At 41.5% G+C, this 22,309-nt stretch overlaps 1 protein-coding gene across 6 annotated transcripts in view; it reads right to left on the reverse strand.

Moving 5' to 3' along the window:
- Positions 1-13,519: 13,519 nt before the first annotated feature.
- The window catches only part of KLHL18 (Kelch like family member 18), a 74,402-nt gene continuing 65,612 nt past the window's right edge, over positions 13,520-22,309 (reverse strand). For all 6 annotated transcript variants that reach the window (XM_055063687.2, XM_055063688.2, XM_055063689.2 and 3 more), the window contains one exon: positions 13,520-19,003. In XM_055063687.2, coding sequence (XP_054919662.2) covers positions 18,623-19,003 — 381 coding nt within the window. In that variant the 3' untranslated portion in view covers positions 13,520-18,622. The remainder of the gene's footprint in view (positions 19,004-22,309) is intronic.

Raw genomic sequence — 22,309 nt, forward strand, 5'->3', positions numbered from 1 at the left:
AGTGTTATTAGTCATTAAGTGGTAGCTTGGAGGTGGCAAGATTAATAGCTATTAGGTGGTTTTACTGTGCATGTTTTTCGTAGGAAAGTGAGAGCGTGGCCGCGTGGTTGAGCGCGTGCGAGAGCGTGTCATACCTTCGGTCTCCGCGGCATTGATTGCTTTTGAAACAGTGCTGAGAGTTGCTTTGCGACATTTTGAGGATTTGGATCTTGTGCGTATTGGTTCTTGCTAGAAGGCACGTGCTTTGAATTGATATAGTGGTACAGCATTGTAGTATTTGCATCAGTAGTAGCATTATTATAGTATTATATCATTTGCAAAAAGCCGTACAATACATGGCGAGAAAGCCGGGAAAGTAGGCAGTGCGCGGGGGTCCCTCAAGGCAGATGAGGATACGGATGAGAATGGAGAGGGCATCGAACCAACCGGCACACAATGTGATGTCTATACTAGGCTGCAGAAAATGGAGGCTTTCCAGGAAGAGCTTGTCAAACAGGTGCAAGAACTCAAAAATGAGCTAAACAGGGAGCGTGATGCACGGAAGGTAGTTGAAAAGAGACTTGAAGCAGCCGAGGAAAAGCTGAACATGGCCGCCATTGTGAACGAGAATGTGCGTGACAATGGAATGCCGACCTCTGATGCGACAGGCCGGGGAGTGTCACCAGGGTACGTGGAATTCGTGCAGCGTGATGTCGGGTTAGCTGGAAAGAGCGGCAGCTACCTCGAGGCCGCCGCACGGAAAAAGCAGGAGCCCAGGGGACAATGCCCCTTGTCGAGTTCGAACCACGCGGAAAAGGACAAAGGGAAGCAGGGAGAGGTAGGAGAAAGTGAAATGGTCATTATCGCTGGCGATTCAAACCTGGCTGGGTGCTCAAAAGCAATTGTGGAGAGGGTGAAAGGCGGCAGAAGAGTGGCGGTAGGGACATTTCCAGGGCGCACACTTGGTTCTATCATGGAGCGAGCAAAAGAAAAGCTCGCGGAAAATGCCCACGTGCGCAACCTCGTCATAGTAGCAGGTGGGCTAAATGACGTCCTAAACAGGAAAGGGCCAGGACTAGCCCAGCGCTTGGCGAAGGGGGTGGACGACTTGCGCGAGCTATCCCCTCAGGTGCAGATCGTGGTGTGCACGGTGCCGGAGGTGCCTGTATGTGACAGTCACGTACAAAGAGCCGTAATGGCTGCTAATGAGGCAATGTGGAAAATGATCCGAGAGAAAAGCTTCGAGGTGGTCGAAGTAAACAGGGAAGTGAGAAGGTGTGGTGGTTTTAAACGAGAGGGGATCCACTACAGGCTGGCACAAGAAGTGGGCTGGCGAATCGGTTGTCGCGCTGTTGCTTCTTTAGGGGGCCCGTGGGCACTCAGGAGGCCAGAGTAGATAGTAATGATAGTCCCCTAGAGGAACCTCAGAAGAGCATCGCCGTCGATAGCAAGAAAAGGAGGAAAGCAAGAAAGAGAGCTCGCCATGCAATAGGCCAACGTTGCTAGACTATAAAGCAAGTCTAGTAACGTTGCAATCGGCTACATATAAACATGCAGGGCGGCACGAGAAAGGAAAAGTGGGCAGAGATTGAGGAGCAGTTAAATAGAGAACAAATAGGGGTGTATGCGGTTACAGAAACGAACCTTAGAGCCTCAGAAGAGCCGCCAGTTATTGAGAATTATGTTTGGGAAGGGTGCAACAGAAATAAGTCGGAAAGAAAGGGAGGGGGAGTCGGAATGCCCATCCATCAGGGAGCCAAATGGAAAAGAGTACATTCAAAATGTCAAGAGCATCTTTGGTTATCAGGTACAATGAGTGGGAAAAAAACTTGGCTGGGCATTACGTATTTGTGGACCGGAAATAATTGCACAGAGAAGAATAAAGAGTTAGTGGAATGCATAAGCGCTGATATTAAGGGTTTCGGGAATGGTGCTGAAATTGTCCCATTAGGTGACACGAACGCCCACATACAGGATTTAGAAGGCTATACTGACAACAACGGGAAGTCAATGCTAGACCTTTGTGAGCAACATAACCTTGTTATCGTGAATACGGGGCCTAAGTGTGAAGGACAGATCACATGGGAAGTGGGAAACCGGCAATCGACCATTGATTACTGTCTGATGACAGAAGGAATTCATGATAAGTTGAGAGAAATGGTCATCGATGAGGAAGGGTTTAGCAGCATAGGGAGTGACCATAAACGCATCATTTTGAAAATGGGATATGTAGTTGGGAAAGAGAGCAACGAAAGCAAAATGGCCAGTCCAAATTTGAACGCTAAACAAATAGCAAATATAGTCACTAGAGTGGAGGAAGAAATTGGCAAGTCGCCAAGTAAGGGGTGGGAATATGGTGAGCTTCTAAGTGTAGTAACGACAGAAATACGGAAAGAGAAACAACATGTTCATTGGAAAGGAAAAAAGAAACCGAAAAGCTGGTGGAACAAGGAGATACGAGAAGCCATCGCCGAACGACAGAAAGCATCTCGAGAGCACAGGCAGGCAAAGAAGGCGCAGTTGCCACAGGATGAAGTAACCAGTAAATGGGAAATATACCGGGAGAAAAAGTATATGGTTCAAATACTGGTGCAAGCAAAATTAAAAGGTGAAAGTGAACGTTGGTTGTCAGAAATACGTGAGAAAAAGAAGGCCGCACCTAGAATATTTTGGAACCACATAAAATTATTAGGCAGGAAGTCAACAACAATACAACAACATATCCTAGACGAAAATGAAAACAGACTGGAAGGAGAAGCGGCAATAAATTACATCCGAAAAATAACAGCCGAATCTTTTCAAGGCAATGACGAGGTTGTATTCGAAGAAAAAAATAGCATGAAAGAGACCCAAGTGGAAAAGGAGCTCGTGCGACAAATTTCAACTGGAAGAAAGCGGAAGAGAAAATTCCTAAGCGCACAGGCACAGGGCTAGACGAGGTTCCCGTTAGGCTGATTAATGAACTACGACCAAAAAGTAAGGAAACTCTGGTGAAAGCAGTGGAAAAAACTTTAAAAGCTAGACGAATACCAGACAGTTGGCGACAAAGTAGAATTAATTTAATTTATAAAGGCAAGGGGGAGAAAGACAGAATTCACTCGTATAGACAGTTGACCATTACATCGGTAATATACAGGTTAGCAATGCAGGCAATCAAATTAAAGCTTCAAGCTTGGGCAGATAATAATGGAATTTTGGGAGAACTCCAGAATGGCTTCAGAATAGGTATCACCAAGGACAACATAGGGGAAATTACTTGTGCTTAATAAATGAAAATAAGGAAACGATAAATTAACGGAAATTAAAGTGGACGAAAAAACAACTTGTAAAACCTTATAGAAAAAAGTTTACCTGGCATTGCTTTTGTTTTCAATGCGTGCATTTAATACAAGCTTAGTCTAAGCACGGCGAAGCTCGTTGCTGCACGCTATATCTCTGAAGCGAAATTAGCTAACATGATTACAGCGCTAGCTACGGCAGTCTCTACTCTTTATTTCGTTTCCCTTAAGCTCTCTTTCGGTGCTCTTTGGATAATAAAGTACTAGTCGAAGCTAATAAATTGTAGAACGAAGAATTTGGATATGGCTGTAAACCACTGGCAACCGTGACTGGAAAGCTCATAGTGGTGAGCGCGATGCTGTAACTACACCTATGTATTGCAGTTGACTGAGCGGGCAATTTAGTTTTTTTTTTTTTCGTTACTCTTAATTATTGCATGCGTCACCTTTTTGCCCATTTACCCATGCGAATAACTTTGTTTTCGTTCCCTCCTTGTGCGTGCGACTTCATTTTGCGCGTTCCTACGCACGTACAGCTCCCGCATTACGTTTCCGAACTCAAGCACCGCAACTAGGCCGCGCTGATGCCGTTCGACACATGACTTTTCTATTATCTTGCTGCTCCAGCACTAAGACAACGCTTAAAGATGGCCAAGTTCCATACAGTACCGCACCATTGAAATTAAATAGCTTCTAAGTGTCTTCCGTAGAAACTGAACGCAAGAAAACCACAGCGCGTAGCAGACTTTCCTGGCTTTCCACTTGCTTCCCGAGCGCACAAAGCCCACGGGTCCTATATAACGGGTTTGGGGCGCGGCAATTCCTCGCAAAAGCCTGACGCGGGAGCTGGCGCTTTGGACATTCTCCCAGTATTCTAGGAAACCGTGCTCGTGTTCCAGACCGCCGTGTGAATCGATCTCCGTATGGCTCCCATTGGTCGAGTTAAAGGGCGCTTCACCAGGTCTGGCCATCTTGAGCCGACAAGCGCAGAGCATACAATGCGCGCCAACGATCGTGTTTGCAAGTAATTACATCGCTACGCGCCACGGAAAGGTATGAAACTTCAATTCGAACGCCGTTTTCCCTTCCCCTCGCGGCCGCTGCGCTCCAAGCCGGACGGTGACGTACTCGCGTCCCTGCGCCTACGTACTCAGACCCGCAGTGTGACGTCGCTCGTGGGGAACGTGACTTCGAGAATTATTCAAGGCACCAACTGTTATTTGTGTGATCTGTAGCTTGAATTGACTAATTGAAGTTTAGAGAAATAATAAACCACAAGCTGAATGTCTGCGTGTTTTTTGTTTTACTTGGCACCGAATATGCTATCACTATTTTTACCAAGGACCCCATGGTGGCGGAACAAGTGGCAATTGCTCTAGCCATCAGGAGTAATAAGTGGGCCTGCATTTACAGTGATTCGAAATCCGCTATAAAGTGTTTTGATAAAGGCTACGTAGGTGGTGTTGCAGCTAAACTTTTTGAAAACATTGGGATTATGAGAACTGAAATTCGGTGGTTTCCTGTGCATATGGGAAAAGTGGACGAGACTCTGATAAACCTCAATGAGGTTGCTCACGACTTGGCACGAGGACTTGCTAACCGTGACAGTCACAACCGAGCCGTTCACCATCAAGCCAGGGAATCTAGAGATCATTTAATAACATACACTGACATTACCAAACACTACTACTATTTAGGACGCAGGCAATTCCCATTGCCACATTAAAAACTGAACAGGGCTCAGGCAGTCTCACTGCGCTTATTGCAAACAGGTACATATCCCACACCGTACACCATTAATAAAGTATATCCAGAGAGGGAGATTAAGATGGACTGCAACGATTGTAATGGCATCATTGGAATCAGACATATGCTGGCGGGGTGCCCCGCGATTCTCCCCAACATCGTTGAAGAATGGACACAGTGGGAGAAAAGGATTCAAAGCCCATTGTTTCAGGACCAACTAAGGGCCATCCAGAGGGCCCATGATGTCGCTGAAAGGCTTGGCCCGACAGTGCCAACGTGGGAGCGGCCCGCCTCGATTTAAGAAGTCGAGCCTCCGGGCCTCATTCCAATAAATGTTTTCACACACACACACCGAAGCAAGCGAGATGTACTTCCGCTTCGTCTACTTGTTCGCACGGTCGTGCAGTCAAGTGCGCAGGTACCGAAACTGCCATTTTCTTACCATGTTCCATGCAGCACGTGATCATGCTCTGCGATCTGCTTGTTCTGCCTCAGTATTCGTGTAGCACGAATTATACCGTGTCATATGTGTCCTTGTGCACAGCGCGCAAAATCCTGCGCAGCGCGAAACCAGACAGTCAGAACAGCTCGTGCGCAGCACCGACACAAAAAGAAAAAAAAAAAGCCGGAGAAAAAAATGAAGGCGGGACCCGTGACATATGCGTCACGATATAGTTCTAGGCACTATAGTCACGCGATCCTTGAGGTCCGGTATGGGACAACGAAGGAAAGGAATTTCGCTTGCGGAGGCTAGACAGGGTGAGTGAAGAGGGTCTTGCTATGCAGTGGACCTCGCCTCCTGAAATCATGGGTTCTCGGCACTGAAATATTTCTATCTTGGCTATTGATGAGCCGATACGAAAATTTTTTTGTGGCAGAACGCTTTCTAGAGGATACGTAACAACTTACGGCGTATAACCAAAATTTGCTATGGGGCCTGGTGAGGGGCCCTTTAATGCAGCCGCTCTTTTCGACGCTAGCGCCAAGGCGCCCTTCAATTACGGCCCTTTCGGGCGGGCAATACTTCAGGAAAGTGGCGGCGCACATGGTTGTTTACATCGTCATGGCAACAGGAACAACAGCCGCGCGGCACCTTCTCTCGAAAGCAGCTTTTTAAAAATTATTATAGTGACTTGTCCGGGTCGCTACCCGCTCCCCCCCCCCCCCCCCCCCCGATGTCGCATGTGCAGTTTTTTTTTTGTTGTTACTTTTGCCTGTGCCCAGGGCGCGTTCCTTATGCATGCGCGCTATGCTGCGCAATAGCTTTTTTTCGTTCAAACACACACCGAATGAACGGCACATCACGCGCGAGTACCGAAATAGTGCCAATGCATCCTTCAAAGCATAAAGACGCATTGGAATTGTTTCTACCAGACTCCAGTGCTGTGAAGACAGAACCCCATGAGGGATATGAAGAAATTAAGAGTACGCTGCTTTGTAGATAATTGCTTCTAACTTTTGTAGTTGCTGGCATACACTACTCAAGAACCTGTTGCTGAATGTTCGCTCGCCCGTAGCGATGTATTAAACCAGATTGTTTTACGTCGCCTCGTCTACGTGCCGCCGTTCCCTCCTCGATGATCAATGAGGGGCAAGCTTCGAGCGAATGCTGTTGAAGTTGGCGGCTGCTCGAAGTCATGAAGTTATTTAAATATAAAGCGTTAGTAATGGAAGGACTAAGTTCATTCCGTTCCCCAATTGTTTTAAGGAAATATGAACATTTAAAGCAATTTGAGTTAAAGGTGACATTGGCAGCGGCAGTGGCAACGAAAGACACTGTACTTAAGAATCTGCCCTGTATCATTGCAGGAAGCAAAAAAGCCGATGTGATCCTGCCGAGCCGGGGTGATATCGCCGATTTGAAGACAGGCGCAAGAAGCCTGCCTGAAGACACGTCACATCGTCGTTGCAACGAGGGGGCGCTGCCGTCAACGGATCAACCCTATAAAAGAAGCACGGAAGGAGGCGACCAACACATTGGCACCGAAAGACACCGTACTTGTAGTTAATTGCAGGTTAGTGCTTATTTCTTTCCACTGAAAAAAAAAAATCTTTTTTTTCTCGCACTTCCTGGTGCTGCTGCTGCTGCCAAGGTGTACTTAACTTCAGTTATGAAGTGCCTAGGATGTGATGAGCAGATTTGTGAAGAAGAGGCTGTCGTTGACTGCAGCGAGTGTGCTGGTAAATATTACACAGAAAAATGTGCGGGCGTCTCAGAAGCCACGCTGAAAGCAAAGGGTGAAGTCTATCGCAAAGTGTGGCGCTGCACAGCTTGCCGACGTAGAAAAACTAATGTAGAAGCAACCGAACAACTGAGCACAGAATCTGACTCGTGAAAATGTACACTTGTGGATGCAGGAAATCAGTGCCAAACTTGACAAGTTGCTGCCCTTGACGGAATCTGTCCACAGCATTGAGGCGTTGCAGTTCATGAGTGAAAAATATGACACCCTCTTATTGCGTACAGAACAACAAGAAAAAAACATAAAAGATGTCAAACAGAGGCTAGAGAAAGTGGAAAAACAGGATGCTGAGATAACCAAGCTAAAAGCCGATGTTGATGCTCTTGAATGGCGAAGCCGAAAGTTGAACCTTGAGTTCCACGGAATTCCAGTAATGCAGAACGATAATCTACTGACTAAAATAAGTAAGCTGGCTGCGCAGACTGAGCTGCCACAGTTATCGGAACAGAATGTAGTTACTGTTCATCGCCTGCCAGCTAAGAAAGGCAAAACACCGGGTGCAATTTGCCAGTTTACGAAACAAGCTGACCGAGACAAGTGGTGGCAGAGCAGAAAGGAACTGAGGAAAAACGACGATAAGGTCTACGTGCAGAAAAATGACAAAACAGGCCCGCGACCTACTTTTCCAAAGAGCTGGGCCAAACTGAACAACTTTAAGTACGCTTGGCACTCAAATGGTCGAATCCTAGTCAGGAAGGATGTAGGGGAAATGGCAATTGTCATCTCAAGTCCTTTTGATCTTGAGAAACTCGATTAAAGTTATACAGTATGGCAAGTTCCGATACTGACACCTACCTACTCCCAGAATCCTTCGAGAACTACATTGAAAAACAATTCCTCAAGTCCTTTAAATGCTTTCACCTTAATGTGCAATCAATTAACAGAAAGGAATCGGATTTAAGCTTGTTTTTTGACCAAGTAGGACAACCTTTTGGTGTTATGTTAACCGACACATGGAGCACTGATGAAACAATGTCTACAGACTTCCGGCACACGAAAATCGTCCCTCTGGTCGCAGTGGCGGGATATATATTTTGGTTAGAAAGGACTATGACTGCGAAATTATTTCAGAATGTTCAGTAATAACAAGCGATTATGAAATTCCGACAGTTAAACTACAAAACACAGCACTTGTTGTGTGCTACCGCCCACCAAACGGTTCACCATTGCATTTTTTTAACTACTTAGACAAACTATTTACCTGTATCACTAATAATAACTTGAGCCTCATCTGCGGTGGGGACATGAATATTGATATGATGAAAAATGATAGCACAAAAACCAATTTTGAGATCCTGTTAAATACCAATGGGCTTAGAAATGTAATTAATCTCTCGACAAGAGTAACTGTGAATTCACAATCGCTTATTGACATGTTTCTTACAAATATAAGCCAGGATAAATTTAGGTCGGGGGTATTTTCTTTCGACGTGAGTGACCACTTACCGATATTTCTTTGCACTAAAGGATACGTATGCAGTAAGTTGTCAAGACAGACGTTGACAGTCCAACATATTACAGAACAGAACCTTCTGATATTCAAAAACATAATAAAAAAAATAGAGGAAGTATCCTGGAAGAACGTCTTAGAAACTGACGATGCCAATGTAGCTTATGATATGTTTCTTTAAATACTGCAGCCTATATATGCAACCAGCTTTCCTGAAATATCTGTTAAACAAAAGAGAAAGACAAGGAAACCTTGGGTTACAGCTGAACTGACGTGGTAAAGCCTTAAAGTTTAATACAGTCTTACTTGGAACATCAAAAACAAATGATTAAAATAGCTGACTATCTCCGAACCACTACGGGTTTTTAGCAGCGCACTTCAGGGCAGTATTTTAGACGCATTTCTGTTCAATATGTATATAAATAATATTACAAACATTTCTCCTATAGCACAATTTATCAATCATAAATTCATAAATCATAAATAAATAATAAAAATGACCTTTACAATCTACTTAACAAAGCTAAAGATCAGAATAAATATAAAGATTTTAAAGTTTACCGAAATTGTTTGAACAAGGACTTAGCAAAAGCGCGACATGAATATTTTGCAAATCTAGATTTTAAAACAGGATCCACAGATGTCACATGGAAGAGATTAGCTTTATTACTGTATTATAAGGCCTCACCAAATGTGATACAGAAACAGATTATAAATGGTACCGAACTAACGGGAAAACCACTTGCAGATGTGTTTAATAAATATTTTGTTAATCTTAAGGTACAAGATACCGTTGAAAACAATCGGGAAAACCTTCGATGGAATGGAGAAAAAATGTTTCTCAACCCGACAAGCGAGGCTGAAGTATTTACAACAATAGCTAGCCTAAATAACAGTGATAGCAAAGATGTCAATGGTTTTAAAACTAAACCTCTTAAGTATATCGCTGATCTCCTTGCACCAGTTATAAAACATATTTTTAATCTTTGTCTCAGTCAAGGTGTCTTTCCGCATAACATGCAGCTTGCACGGGTATAACTGTTGTTTATAAAAAGGGAAACAAGAATGACAAGAACAGTTACAGACCTATCTCTATTCTACCTATTCTATCTAAAGAATTCGAGAAAGTTACATAAAGCCGATTTAACAAATTTGAAGCGACACACAAGATAATAACTAACTCTCAGTATGGATTTCGGTGAAAGCTAAGTACAGAATTTGCCCTTCTAACACTAAAGGAACATATTTTAACGCATTTCGAGCAAGGCAATTTTGTACTTAGATTATTTCTGGACTTTTCCAAAGCGTTTGACCTCATTAGTCATAAAATATTATTTCGAAAATTTGAGCGGTATGATTATCGTGGCAAAGCCTTAAGTTTAATCCAGTCTTACTTGGAACATCGAAAACAAATGATTAAAATAGCTGACTATCTCCGAACCACTACGGTTTTTTAGCAGCGCACCTCAGGGCAGTATTTTAGGCGCATTTCTGTTCAATATGTATATAAATAATATTACAAACATTTCTCCTATAGCACAATTTATTATATACGCCGACGACATGAGTATTTTCCCAACAGGAAAAGATAGTGAAGAATTATTTAACTCCGCAGAATCCACACTGCTTGCTTTAGAAGAATGGACTGAAAGAAACCGCCTGACGATCAATGTGTCCAAGACGAAATGCATATTATTCAGGTCAAAAGGAAGAAATATAACTGTAAATAGAAATATAACCTTGCACTCTATTCCGATCGAAATTGTGTCTACATTTAAAACATTAGGAGTAATTTTTCATCAAACTTTATCATAGGATCATCATATTAACCATCTAGCAACAAAACTATCTCAAGTTATACCTCACATACCGCAACCGTAGTATTCTGTCACGGAAGATTATGCCAGTCATCTATAACACCCTGTTTTCCTCATGGTTAAACTACTGTCAATTAGTGTGGGTGTCTAAAATGAAGGGAAATATACGAAAGCTCCACATACTTCAAAAAGGTTTCTTCATACAGCAGAAAATGTGCACAGTCATTTTCACACACACGAAATATTTTCAAAATACAACGTTATGCCTACTACGATGATATACGATTACCGACTAAGCAAGCTTTATAAACAGGAAATAAAAAATGGCGGCACATTCTTAAAACAGTTAGCGAACCTACATAGCGACGCCCCTAGCCATGTCACCCATTACAACTAATACTGGAATGTAAAAACATACCGCACGGCATATGGCCTTCAAACACTGGAAAATAAGTTGCCGAGATTATGAAACTGAATAGAGAAAATATACAGCCGGAAATATGTATATTTAAAGAACTCCGGAAATATTATATGTCCGAATGATCATGTCTTTGACTGTCACTGACAATCTGTAATTACGCTGCTCTCTTTTCATCCTTAGTCCATTATCCTTGTTCTCAACCTACTTATGTTTTAATTAAGTCCTTTCTCCTTATTCTAAGTGACCATGTTTTCATTACCCACTTTTATTGTATGCATGTGGATGTTATTTCCACCTGATGAGTGAATTGTATTTATGACGTATTTTTTAATTGTATTTTGAATTGTAATTCGAATTGTAGTGAATTGTTTTTTCTTACCTTAGTAGGCTATACCTTTGTATGAATATTTTTCTTATTTTAATTGCTTCAAGGTATTTGCTCTGTCATTACTTTTTACCTTATAGTATCACGATCATTTCTGTTTCTATTTCCGGAAAATGGAATTCATTTATCAGGGTGTATTGTGTCCTGTACTGTGTCTGTTTTTTGTTTTTGTTTTCTGATGTAAGCAATGCCGCTATACTGCTGTCAAGTGCATGGGGGCCTGCGGCTTTGTCAAGCTGTTATTTACGACAGCTTTTACTGCTGGTCTCCAGTGTCATGTACCCTACATGTGACACAAATAAAGGCATTATTATTATTATTATTATTATTATTATTATTATTAGGTGTTCTAGAGTGCTTGTGGAGTGTTGACCTAGAACGACTAAAAAAAACTTCGTACGAATGTGTCAATGGTTTTGTCACCATGAATAAATTGAAACAACTTTAGTCGTGCTAGTTTTGCCCTACTTTGTAAGTGTTAATAAACCGGCTCTTTTTAATAATTCAGTCGATGAATCCATTAACTTGCATTTATTATAAATAACCCTTATTGCCTTCCTCTGCACCCCCTCTTATGAGTTCTTTTGTTTACGTAAATCAAACAATACATGCGCACTCCAGCACTGGTCTAGACAAGCATTTTGTAGGCTAGCAGATTTGTATCTGCTGGCACAAGTCGAAGACGTTTTCTAAGAAAGATGAGTCGCTTCGGTGCTCAGCACATACATTGATTTCCACTTGAGGTTATGTTGTTAACATGGGTTTCCTGTCAGAGAGTGCGTGTTAAAAGGGCACTTAAATATTTACCCTGAAATACACAAGTGAGAGGTGTGTCATTAATAATGTAAGTAAAATCAGATATCTGTTTCTTTCTACTTCCTATTAGCATTACTTACCTTTGGGCATTTAAAGTCATCTGCCACTCCTGACACCAAGAAGAGGTAGAATTTTGTACATGATGATCATCATTGCAATTAATTTCGTGGTATGAAAAACAATCGTCAGCGAATAGACGGATGTTACCATGTAATCGGAAGACAAATTGTTCATGTATATTAAAAATAAAACTGGGCTCAAAACACAGCCTTCTCGCATTCCAGATGTAATAGGTGCTAAACTGGAAGCTTCAGTCGAATATACACAAATTGTGAGCGGCAGAGGGCAGCACACTCACTCATGAGTGCACTCGCTCACATTCACTTACACTCATTTAAAAAGTGTGAGTGCAATTGAGTGCGAGTGAGTGAGTGCGATTGAGTGCCAGTGAGTGCCAGTGAGAGTGAGTGCGAGCGTGAGTGGGCGCTTGAGGGTCTGAGTGGAGGTGAGTGTGAATGTGAGCGAGCGCGGGGCCTGGAAAAATTACGGTGAGCGAGTGTGAGCGAGTATTCTCCCACACTGCCACCTTATGCAGGCGGCGCTTGGCTATGCGGTGGAAGTCAGATTAAGGGAAAATAACGTAAGTAGGTGCAGACAGTCTAGCGTCCCCACAGAGGCTATAGCCATTTTTGTCATTTTTAAAGTTCCATTCGTTTCGAAACATTAAACAAAAATTACCCTTCTTTTCCTTTACACAGTATAAATACCAAAAAGACTAGCGGGGGATTAGATATGCAATCTTCTGAATGTGCTGAAGGAAGCATGGCTTCAGCATGACAAATGACAAGGTACCACCACACGCTTCCTTGGACACTGTGCTCCTACTCCTTCGATACCATAATCTGCATCTTGCACGACGACAATTAAATGCAGGGCATCAATGGGCAGGTTTGGTTGTTATGATATGCAAACAAAAACTGATGTGTCAAGCCTTCTGATATGGCACTTTGCAATGTAGCCACGTTGAAGCACTGCATCATACACACAGTAGCGTCTAAAACCATTTTGTAGTGAAAGACTGCACAAGATAGCCAATTGTCACTGGATCTTGAGAAAAAGTTATGTTCATTAAAGGTGACATTTTACATATATTCTATTTCATCTTGCATTATGGTGTTCAATGCACTCGTACTGCTTTCCAACAGGCATCAAAGCCTACCCCCCCCCCCCCATGTCACATCACTTACTATGCCATTAAATTAAGTACAAAACTCAAACACGCTTCGCAGATTTTCCTAGTCACTAGAACAAGAAATTAAGCAAGTGCGAGCATTTCAACTGAACTGCACACAGTGCAACAAGAGATGAAATATTTACACTGGTGTATGAACAAGACTCTAGCTTTTATATTTTATAAACAAACCCCAAATTTGTACACATGGGCAGAATATTACACAATGAACACATAAACGGAAATGTTCAGCAATGTTTTGCTGCATCATGGCATTCTCATCCTGAGCTGTTTACGAAGGGCGCGTGAATACTTTAACTCTAGGAAAGTTGATCAAATTGTATGACATTGGTTTTGGTACTAAAATTGAATAGGCAATCTTCCAATTTTGTTTAATAGTTCTTTAATATTCTGCAAATATGACCCAATTAAATTTTGTTTGTTTCACTATGTAACAGACAACAAAAATATAGCTGCTGATATTGTAATAAGAAGAGCTGATCGTGATAAATGAGTCATAAAATAATGTGGGAAATTTCGGTTGTTCCCTGAAAAAACGTTTGGCATAGCAAGGGTTAATGCTGCAGGTTAACCTTGTAGACTGTAGACAGCAATGTTAGCGTTTGGCTTCCTTACCATTAATTTCGCTATAATGCATAAAGCCTCTCATACAATAGTTGCTGCAGTAATTTGACTAAACTCTGTTGCATTAAACGAGAGTTAAATTAGCCACCAGTTTAGTGTTAGAAGTTAAACTCAAGCATAACAGCAAGTCGGCCTAGTTGGAACAGATTCATCTTAAAACTTGTTGTGCGCAAACAAACAGGGACAAAGAATAGGGGTAACACAAGGACGAGCGCTTCTAACAACTGGTTTTATTTTTGAAGAACCACCTGCTTAAATACCCACAGATCTGCGCGATCTATTCAACAGAGCACGCCTATAGCGCATATGATACCCGCAGATCTGCGCGATCAAGTCAAGAGAGCACGTCAATAGTACATATAACACTTGTGATAAAAAAAAAAAAAAAGACGTGGATCAAAGCCACCAGGTCAACGTAAAAACAGCAAGGTGCATAAAACAACTACTTACAATAAAATGTGTTACAGATGTGATGATAGAAGCGAATTTTCTTTATCCAACGATGAAACAGAAGGATGTCTGATGTATTTTTCTTTTTGTTTTTCAATCCAGTGTGCTTCCACAATTTCCCTAGCGGTTTGATTCCTATGCCTATACAAAATGTCTGTGCTACTAAGACAAGGTGAGCAATCATGTTCTTGGCAATGCATTGCCAAATGCGTACTAGGGCGACCTTTCAGACTAGGCAAGTGCTCCCTTAACCTTGTGTTAATGCATCTCGCAGTCTGCCCTACGTACACATGACCATACATCATAGGAATCTGATAAACAACGTTCTTCGCGCAATCAACAAATTGGTTCTTGCGCGGATGTTTAACACTACATTCTTTCTTTACATCATCCTTACTTTCGAACTTCTTTTTAACCTTAGAACACACACTACCTATTTTGTTTTTTGCCGAAAATACCACTTTTACTGCATAACTTTTGCTTCTATCATCACATCTGTAACGCATTTTATTGTAAGTGGTTGTTTTATGCACCCTGCTGTTTTTATGTTGACCGGGTGGCTTTTGTCCACGTCTTTTTTTATCACAAGTGTTATATGTACTATTGACGTGCTCTCTTGACTTGATCGCACAGATCTGCGGGTATCATACGCGCTACAGGCGTGCTCTGTTGACTAGATCGCGCAGATCTGTGGGTATTTAAGCAGGTGGTTCTTCAAAAATAAAACCAGTTATTAGAAAGCGCTCGTCCTTGTGTTACCCCTATTCTTTGTCCCTGTTTGTTTGCGCACAAAAAGTTTTAAGATGAAGTTAAACTCTACATCAAATCCAGATGTCTGTTTTGGTCTCTCAAACAATAATAAAAAATTGCCAAAAATATAAAGCCTAAATATGTTGCGGTGTACCAGAATTTAAACACTGAATGTGAGCATCAGAAAACAATCCAACAGTACACATATAGCTGAGGCTTCAGCATTGGTAAATCACAATGTATACAAGCATGTTCTGTCATGTACCACTGACGTCAAAAGCATACAGGTTGCAGGTTTTGCAAACAAGCTGAATTCCCACACAGCTGGTGCCTGCAGCCAGTAAAACAATACAACACTATGTTGATTGCATATGCAGTTGTACATTGACATACCGAACACGGATATCGCAGATATCAATGTATAAAAGTATATGCTCAAAACGAATATCAGATAACATGAAGGTATTTTCATTATAATGAGGTTTCACTGAGCTAGAGTAAAGTGTAAAACTGAATTTCAGGCTGACGTGGCAAAAATGATTTTTCATGTGTCTCTAACGCTTTGATGCTGGTGGGACAAGATGTTCATGGAATTTGTGCTTGATTGAAAATACATGGTATAAAAATTAGATTTTAGATAACCCATTTTCTTTGCAATTCAAAGAACTAGAAAGCGTACATTTTCAAATTCTAATATTGGTTTACATTGTTAGCCCCCAATAGTGTAAGCCTATAGGCTTGTAAATTCAAGGTGTGTGACCGAGCTAGTTGGTATTCCATGCTGAAGAGACTAGCGCAAGAGTGGACACGAGACACTAAAAAGGTGACAAGGGCAAGCGCAATCCTTGCGCTTGTCCTGGTCGCCTTTTTAATGTCCTGTGTCCACTCTTGCGCTAGTCACTTCAGCTTGTAATTTCAAACCTTAAAGTTGTGTAATATAAGCAATATTTAGAGAACACTGAAGACCTGAGTCAAACATCTTCGATTAGTCACTGCTTTCTTTTCAATGGAAAAAGCTTCAAATCACTGCAGTCATTCATCAATTAAAGCATTTATGTGTTCTTATGTGCAGGCAAGACAATCAAGACTTCTGCACATGATAAACACATACTCTACCACATTACCAGCACACTTTTACAAAACGTTACCTTTCAGCCTAAATCCCATGAGCGCGATTTTGTGCGCGACAGCGACGAGCAACGGATCAGGCAGTTGCTCGTACAGATTGCTCGGTTCTGCAAATCTAGAATTCGTCGCTCGTCGCTCGGAAGTGCTATGAGCGACTAGCCAATAGTAGGCAGCTAGAACGAGATGTACAGTGCTCACGGAATGAAACGCGTCAATTTAGGGCTAAGTAATGCGCATACTTTCGCTTCAACCGGCTGCAGTTCGTGTCACATCGACGTAATTCTGGCGCGTACACTTACATCGGAGCCCTCGTCACCTTTGGTGACCAAATTCCTAGCGACATGACATTGTGCTCTCGCGTACTTTGCACATATGTAGGGTTGTACTAAATGCTCCGTGTCCTATTTCAATCCGTGAGCACTGTACATTAGTGACGTACTACCGGTTTGTGCATGTGTGCGCTCCTCAGTGTACAAATGGAACGAGCGAACTACCGAATTTTGATATGTAAACGAAAAAAAACCTACTGCAAGACCCTTCAGAAATACTTCATGTTGCTTTGTACAGCCAAACAAATCAACTTAAATAATTATAGCAAGTATCACGCCAGGTTTGGCGCTAACTCGATCCCCTAATATCGGCAACACTGGAGAGCCGTCGCGCGCAGTGGTCGCTCGCTTGGAGTTTGACTTCTGGGTGACAAGCGAACGCGACAGTCATCTCCATCGCGTCGCTTGTCACGCGCAAGATTGCTTGAATGGGGTTTATACTTTACACCTTTGTAAAGCATTAACAAAAGATGAACATCGTATTAGTGAAAAGAAGCTGCATGTATACAAAGAAAACATCTGACAACAATGCGAACAATCTAGATATTAATAAGCAGGAACGATACCAGAACACTTTATGTCATGAATTCAATGCTTTTTGCACACTGCTTATCAGCCTATTATCAGCTGAATTACACCATGCATATATTGCATATGAAATGACCTGCACCAAAGGTGAAAGCTCTCCATAGACAACACTCCTTTTCATTTTCTTTACAGAATAATTGATTTCACTATTCTCTATTATATATAGATGATCAGGCATTACTTGCAGTGCTAGTTAATTCCAGCTTCAGCAACAAGCTTCATGACATAATAATAATAATTAAAAAAGAAAACGGAATCATAACTACTGTCATGCCAGGGCTTCATTTTAGATGCCTGTATCGTAATTACATTTTGACCCATGTAATTCAAGAAAAGGAACCACTTGGATCGTTAAAACCTGTCACAGACATGCTACAGTTTCACTGAGCTCTATTAAGCCTGCCAGAAAATATTTAGAATTGACAAAATAAGAGTCAAACAGCAGCCTATTTTGTTCTGCAAAGCATACAGCAACTCGCTAAAACAAGCACCACAACCAACTTATTCAATTCTGCAGTTGCACATGTACGTCAAAGTCCTGAGTAGATACAGTGAGCTGCTAGTGATAGCAGCATGTATATCATGTGACTTAACTATTGCCCCCAATGTAGTAGAGCACTGTGACAAAAATTTTGTTACATAACATAAAATACGCATAAACAAGTGAAAATTTTCGTGAACATGAGACCTAAAATGATATAATAAATGCTGAATACATGGGGGCACATTTTTAATAATTGAGACATTGCAATTTCTTCTCCTATGCAACTAAGAATTGTTCATTCTTGCCTTGCATGCCTTGCAGCTCTGCAAGGCATGCCAGGTGTAAACTGCTAGGTGTAACATGCGCAGCAATGGACTTTACATGAACATCTTTGTAATATATGCATCTGTGATGTATCCTCTTGTGTTATATCGAAAATTTTTTGGTTATCAGTGTATAAAAATATGCACTTAATAAAGAAAAAAAAAGGTCTACACAAAACATTTACATAACATAAATGCATGAGAAAGGTAATGATGGTAACACACCCAAGAAAGCTAGTGCAATGTCTGACTAAAGGATACTCTATCTTTTCTTCTTAGTGACACAGTGGCTACACCACAATATTACAATCAATCATATATATTTTTATTTATGTCACCTACAGGCTAAATATGCACCGATCTTTTATGTAGCTGGTGATGCTACCTTATTATTATTCATTTCTTTAGTTGCCAGTGGAATAAAGGAAGGATTGTGAGAATGTAGAACCTAAAGCTTGTGTGCATTCTTCTATCGCACCTGGAACTGCTTAGAATACCAGTGCCCGTTTGAGAAAGAAAGGCCCAAATAACAAGCCACACTGGCATTCTGAGCACTCTCCTACAAAGGTGGCAGTACTCCAACTCCGACGCCACCCTCATGTGCACACATTGAAGCTATGGGCATCCATTGGTCAGCCTCAGGGTCATAGACTTCAACTGTGCTCAGGTTCGATACACCATCATAACCGCCAACAGCAAAAAGCCGGCCACAGTTGGCAACAAGTGCCACTCGACTACGTGTGACGTTCATTGGTGCCACAAATTGCCACTGATGGGTCACAGGGTCAAAAGCCTCTGCAGTTTGGAGAAACGTCGCCCCATCATAGCCACCACAGACATAGATCTTCCCTTGCAGCACTGCCACTCCAAGGCGACACCGACGTGTCAACATTGATGGCATGGGGCTCCACTGGCCAGTCTGCACATCGTATCGCTCCACCTGTGCAGGCAAATCACCAAGATTTGTAAATGGCTAAAAAATTACTCTAGCTACACAATTAAAAATGCTGAAGAAAGGACACTGAACACTTGCGCATGTTTTAGAAGCGGGTAGCGTGGTCAAGCTGCAGCAGCTTGGTTGCACATATGCAGAGAGCATTCCTGTTGGGCTAGTTGGTACATCGTAATAGAACAGAAAACAATGCAAAACAGAGTTTGTGTTACTTTCCATTCTAATAGAATGCACAAAGGTCGTGCTTTGTCTTTAGCAATCAACATCCCAGCTGACCAATGAAATTTTTTTTTTCTCGCATTTAATAAGCAATTTGTTTGAGGAAAGCTAAGGAACTATTACTATACTAATCGTCAACAGAAGTGTCTTTGGTCATCTATGTTTGCTAGAACCACTTCAGTGCATAATCTGTAGCTTAATATGAACAAAAGTGCTGTTTTTATCAAATCTGTCTTCTAGTCTAAGAGGCGCTCCTAGTCATTTTCCCCCATCCATTTAAAGCATTAGGGTGAAGTATGTGCCCCGACAAAATACTATATGCTTTTACCGCACCTCAAAAGCATATAGTCTCTTTCTTAAAAACCTGTGAAAGAGAATGTCTTACACTTTGTTTTGCAGTGGCGCAATATGTCTTATCAGAGCAAAAAAATGTAACATGTTGTAGACAAAAAACGACACATTTGGCACTGATTCGCAACAGTTTATTTCAAGGAAGCTTGCGAGCACTTTTATACTGGGCAAAGGAGCTCACTGTACATGCCAAGCAACAACTCGCACAAGAAAATATTGCAACAAATGTTTCAGCGGATTAATAGGTTAAATATGTCCCAAAGTACCCAACCATATCACACACGTGTCAGCCTAGAATTACACATTCTTTAGTAGACAAGAAAATTATAACAATACTGACACACCTGTCCTCGAAGCTTAATATGCTTTGTGCCTCTATAATGTTGACAATTAACTGGTTCTCACTTCCTGCAATTTTTTAGTCGTGGAATATGAGCTCACAGCCATAATTCTTGCAGTGAATCCTCCCGTTTAAAATGTTTTTATAAGACAGGTAGTTTTGCCTATGACCAGAAATTTCAGGAACGATATTTTTGGTGAAAGATATCTACATCACAGTAATAAGAACAAAATTTTTCTTACGAAAATCTAAGGTTGTCGAGCGCGATGCCTGCGACAATGGAATGGAATAGCCCAGTTGAAATGAGGACCTCATCCACTTTATGCAATATCAGCAAAGTGAAGGTAGACACAACAATGGAGGCCATAATTTGATTAAGACAGGCTTTCATGCTGGGTAGCCAATTAGGAGTCTGTTTAGTTACCCTTCCTGCCTTTCTTTTTTACTTTCTCGGCAAGGTTACATCCAAATGCAATGCTAAGATACCTTGTAAAACTATGTGGCACCTCTGAGCATGTTTTACCGCATCAGAGCTTCATGTGTAAACTTTCTGAGAGTCTAAGTGCAAGAATGCCTCTTGTGGCAAGTGAATCCTTGTGCACCGTGGTTACCTTTGCATGCTTGATGTCATTCTCACGAAAAATTTTCAAATGCACAATCTATTATCATGACCTATGTTTAATGAGATTGCTCATCAGTACACTGAACTATGTCGCCATTTCTCAGACCAGCTTGATTAAATCAGACTTTTCCGTGCCTCCCCCCTCCCTCCCACTGTCAATTACTCTATAAAACCAATGTATTACAGCAACTGAAGCTAGTTTTGTTGAATTGGCACGAAACCACAACTTTTGTTGCTGACTTCCGATGAAGCGGTGCTGGTTAAGCCTAGTCGGCGGTGAGCCATCACTATGTTCATACCTATATTGGAGATAAAGCATGAGGCAATGTGCACGAGCTGGATTGACGGCTGTGAACGTGTGGGCAATCAGCTGGCAACTACTAGGAATGGCTACTAAGTTCATATGCATGCTGACTGGACCTAACAATCTGAGCTCATATGTGAGCATAAAGCCATTAAAGCTCCAAATTGATTTTGTGTAGCGCAGCTTAACCTGACAGCATCAGGGAGTCAAACATCACCTTTCAAACTGCAATAGAAATAAGAGTAGCAGTGACGTCCTGAACTTAAAAAGCAGACCTGTGGCCCCCAAGATTGCTCCAACCATATCAATCGCACGGAGAAAACACAGCCACAAAAGGGGGCCTGAGGAAAGTTGTGCATGCTCAGAAAATGCCTTACATCACACGTATCACTGAAAAACATTTACATTGTCGCATTAAGAAATAATCAATGTTTCATCCTGGGACTGGCCTTTGTCAAGAATGATCTTCCAAGTCTCCATGTTCAATTCATACGATTTCTTTCCTGATAGAGCTTGTACGTACAGTTTCAAGCTGGAGAAAGTAACAAGAACTCCACACAAAAAGTGCTTCCTGTCCCTTCAGAAACAACAACTGCGAAAAAAATGAAACGCCCACTTGTGCCCAAAGAAAGAACAAATAGCTTTTTATCTATGAATTTTTTAAACTTTTTCTTGGGAGCAAATTAAATAAACCCATTGCCTTGATGCCTGCTCCAAAGACAAAGTGTCTTTCAACCAATAAAAATAAGAACATTGTCCTAGGATCTGTCTAGCACAGCATGTGATCCTCGCTCTACAAGCTTCCAGTCACAAAACTCTCCTTGCTGTGTCCCCCCACCTTCCCCCCCACAAATCATCCTTACTTCTGCCATGTTTTTCCTTTCTCCACCTTTTGTGTGCAAGTGTGTCTATGGGTTAACAGGAAGCTTTAGTTCGGGTGCTCCGATCTAAATACATGTAAAAGGAGAATTAGTTTTTCTCAGTAACTACTGTGCGAAATTTGAAGAGGTTTTTTTGCATTTAAAAGAAAAACTTAAAATCTAGTGACTGTTGGTTTTGAATTTTTTATTGAGATCGTAAATCTTTCATTAAAATTGACAAAAATTGAGAATTTTCAGGAAACTAAACTATCAAGTTTACAACACTAACTCAGCAAAAAATTTATCACAATTCCGTGAATTGCATCTGATAGTACATCTAAAGCGGACAAAATTGATATGTTACACATGAATCTAAAGAAATGTAGTAATATGGAAATATAGCTTTTGCAGAACCCTTGTGCACAATGTAACAAATTCACGCAAAATATAAATTGACATATTGAATTTGTCCGCTTTGAATGATCTAATGGATGCTGTTTACAGAACCGCTATATATTCTTGATGCAGAGCTATTAATTTATAAACTTCATGCGTCTATCTTTTTCGAACTTTCGAAAATACTTTTCACGAAATTCAG

This window comes from Dermacentor andersoni, chromosome 1 (genome assembly GCF_023375885.2).
Source record: "Dermacentor andersoni chromosome 1, qqDerAnde1_hic_scaffold, whole genome shotgun sequence".
NCBI classification, from domain to species: Eukaryota; Metazoa; Arthropoda; class Arachnida; order Ixodida; family Ixodidae; genus Dermacentor; species Dermacentor andersoni.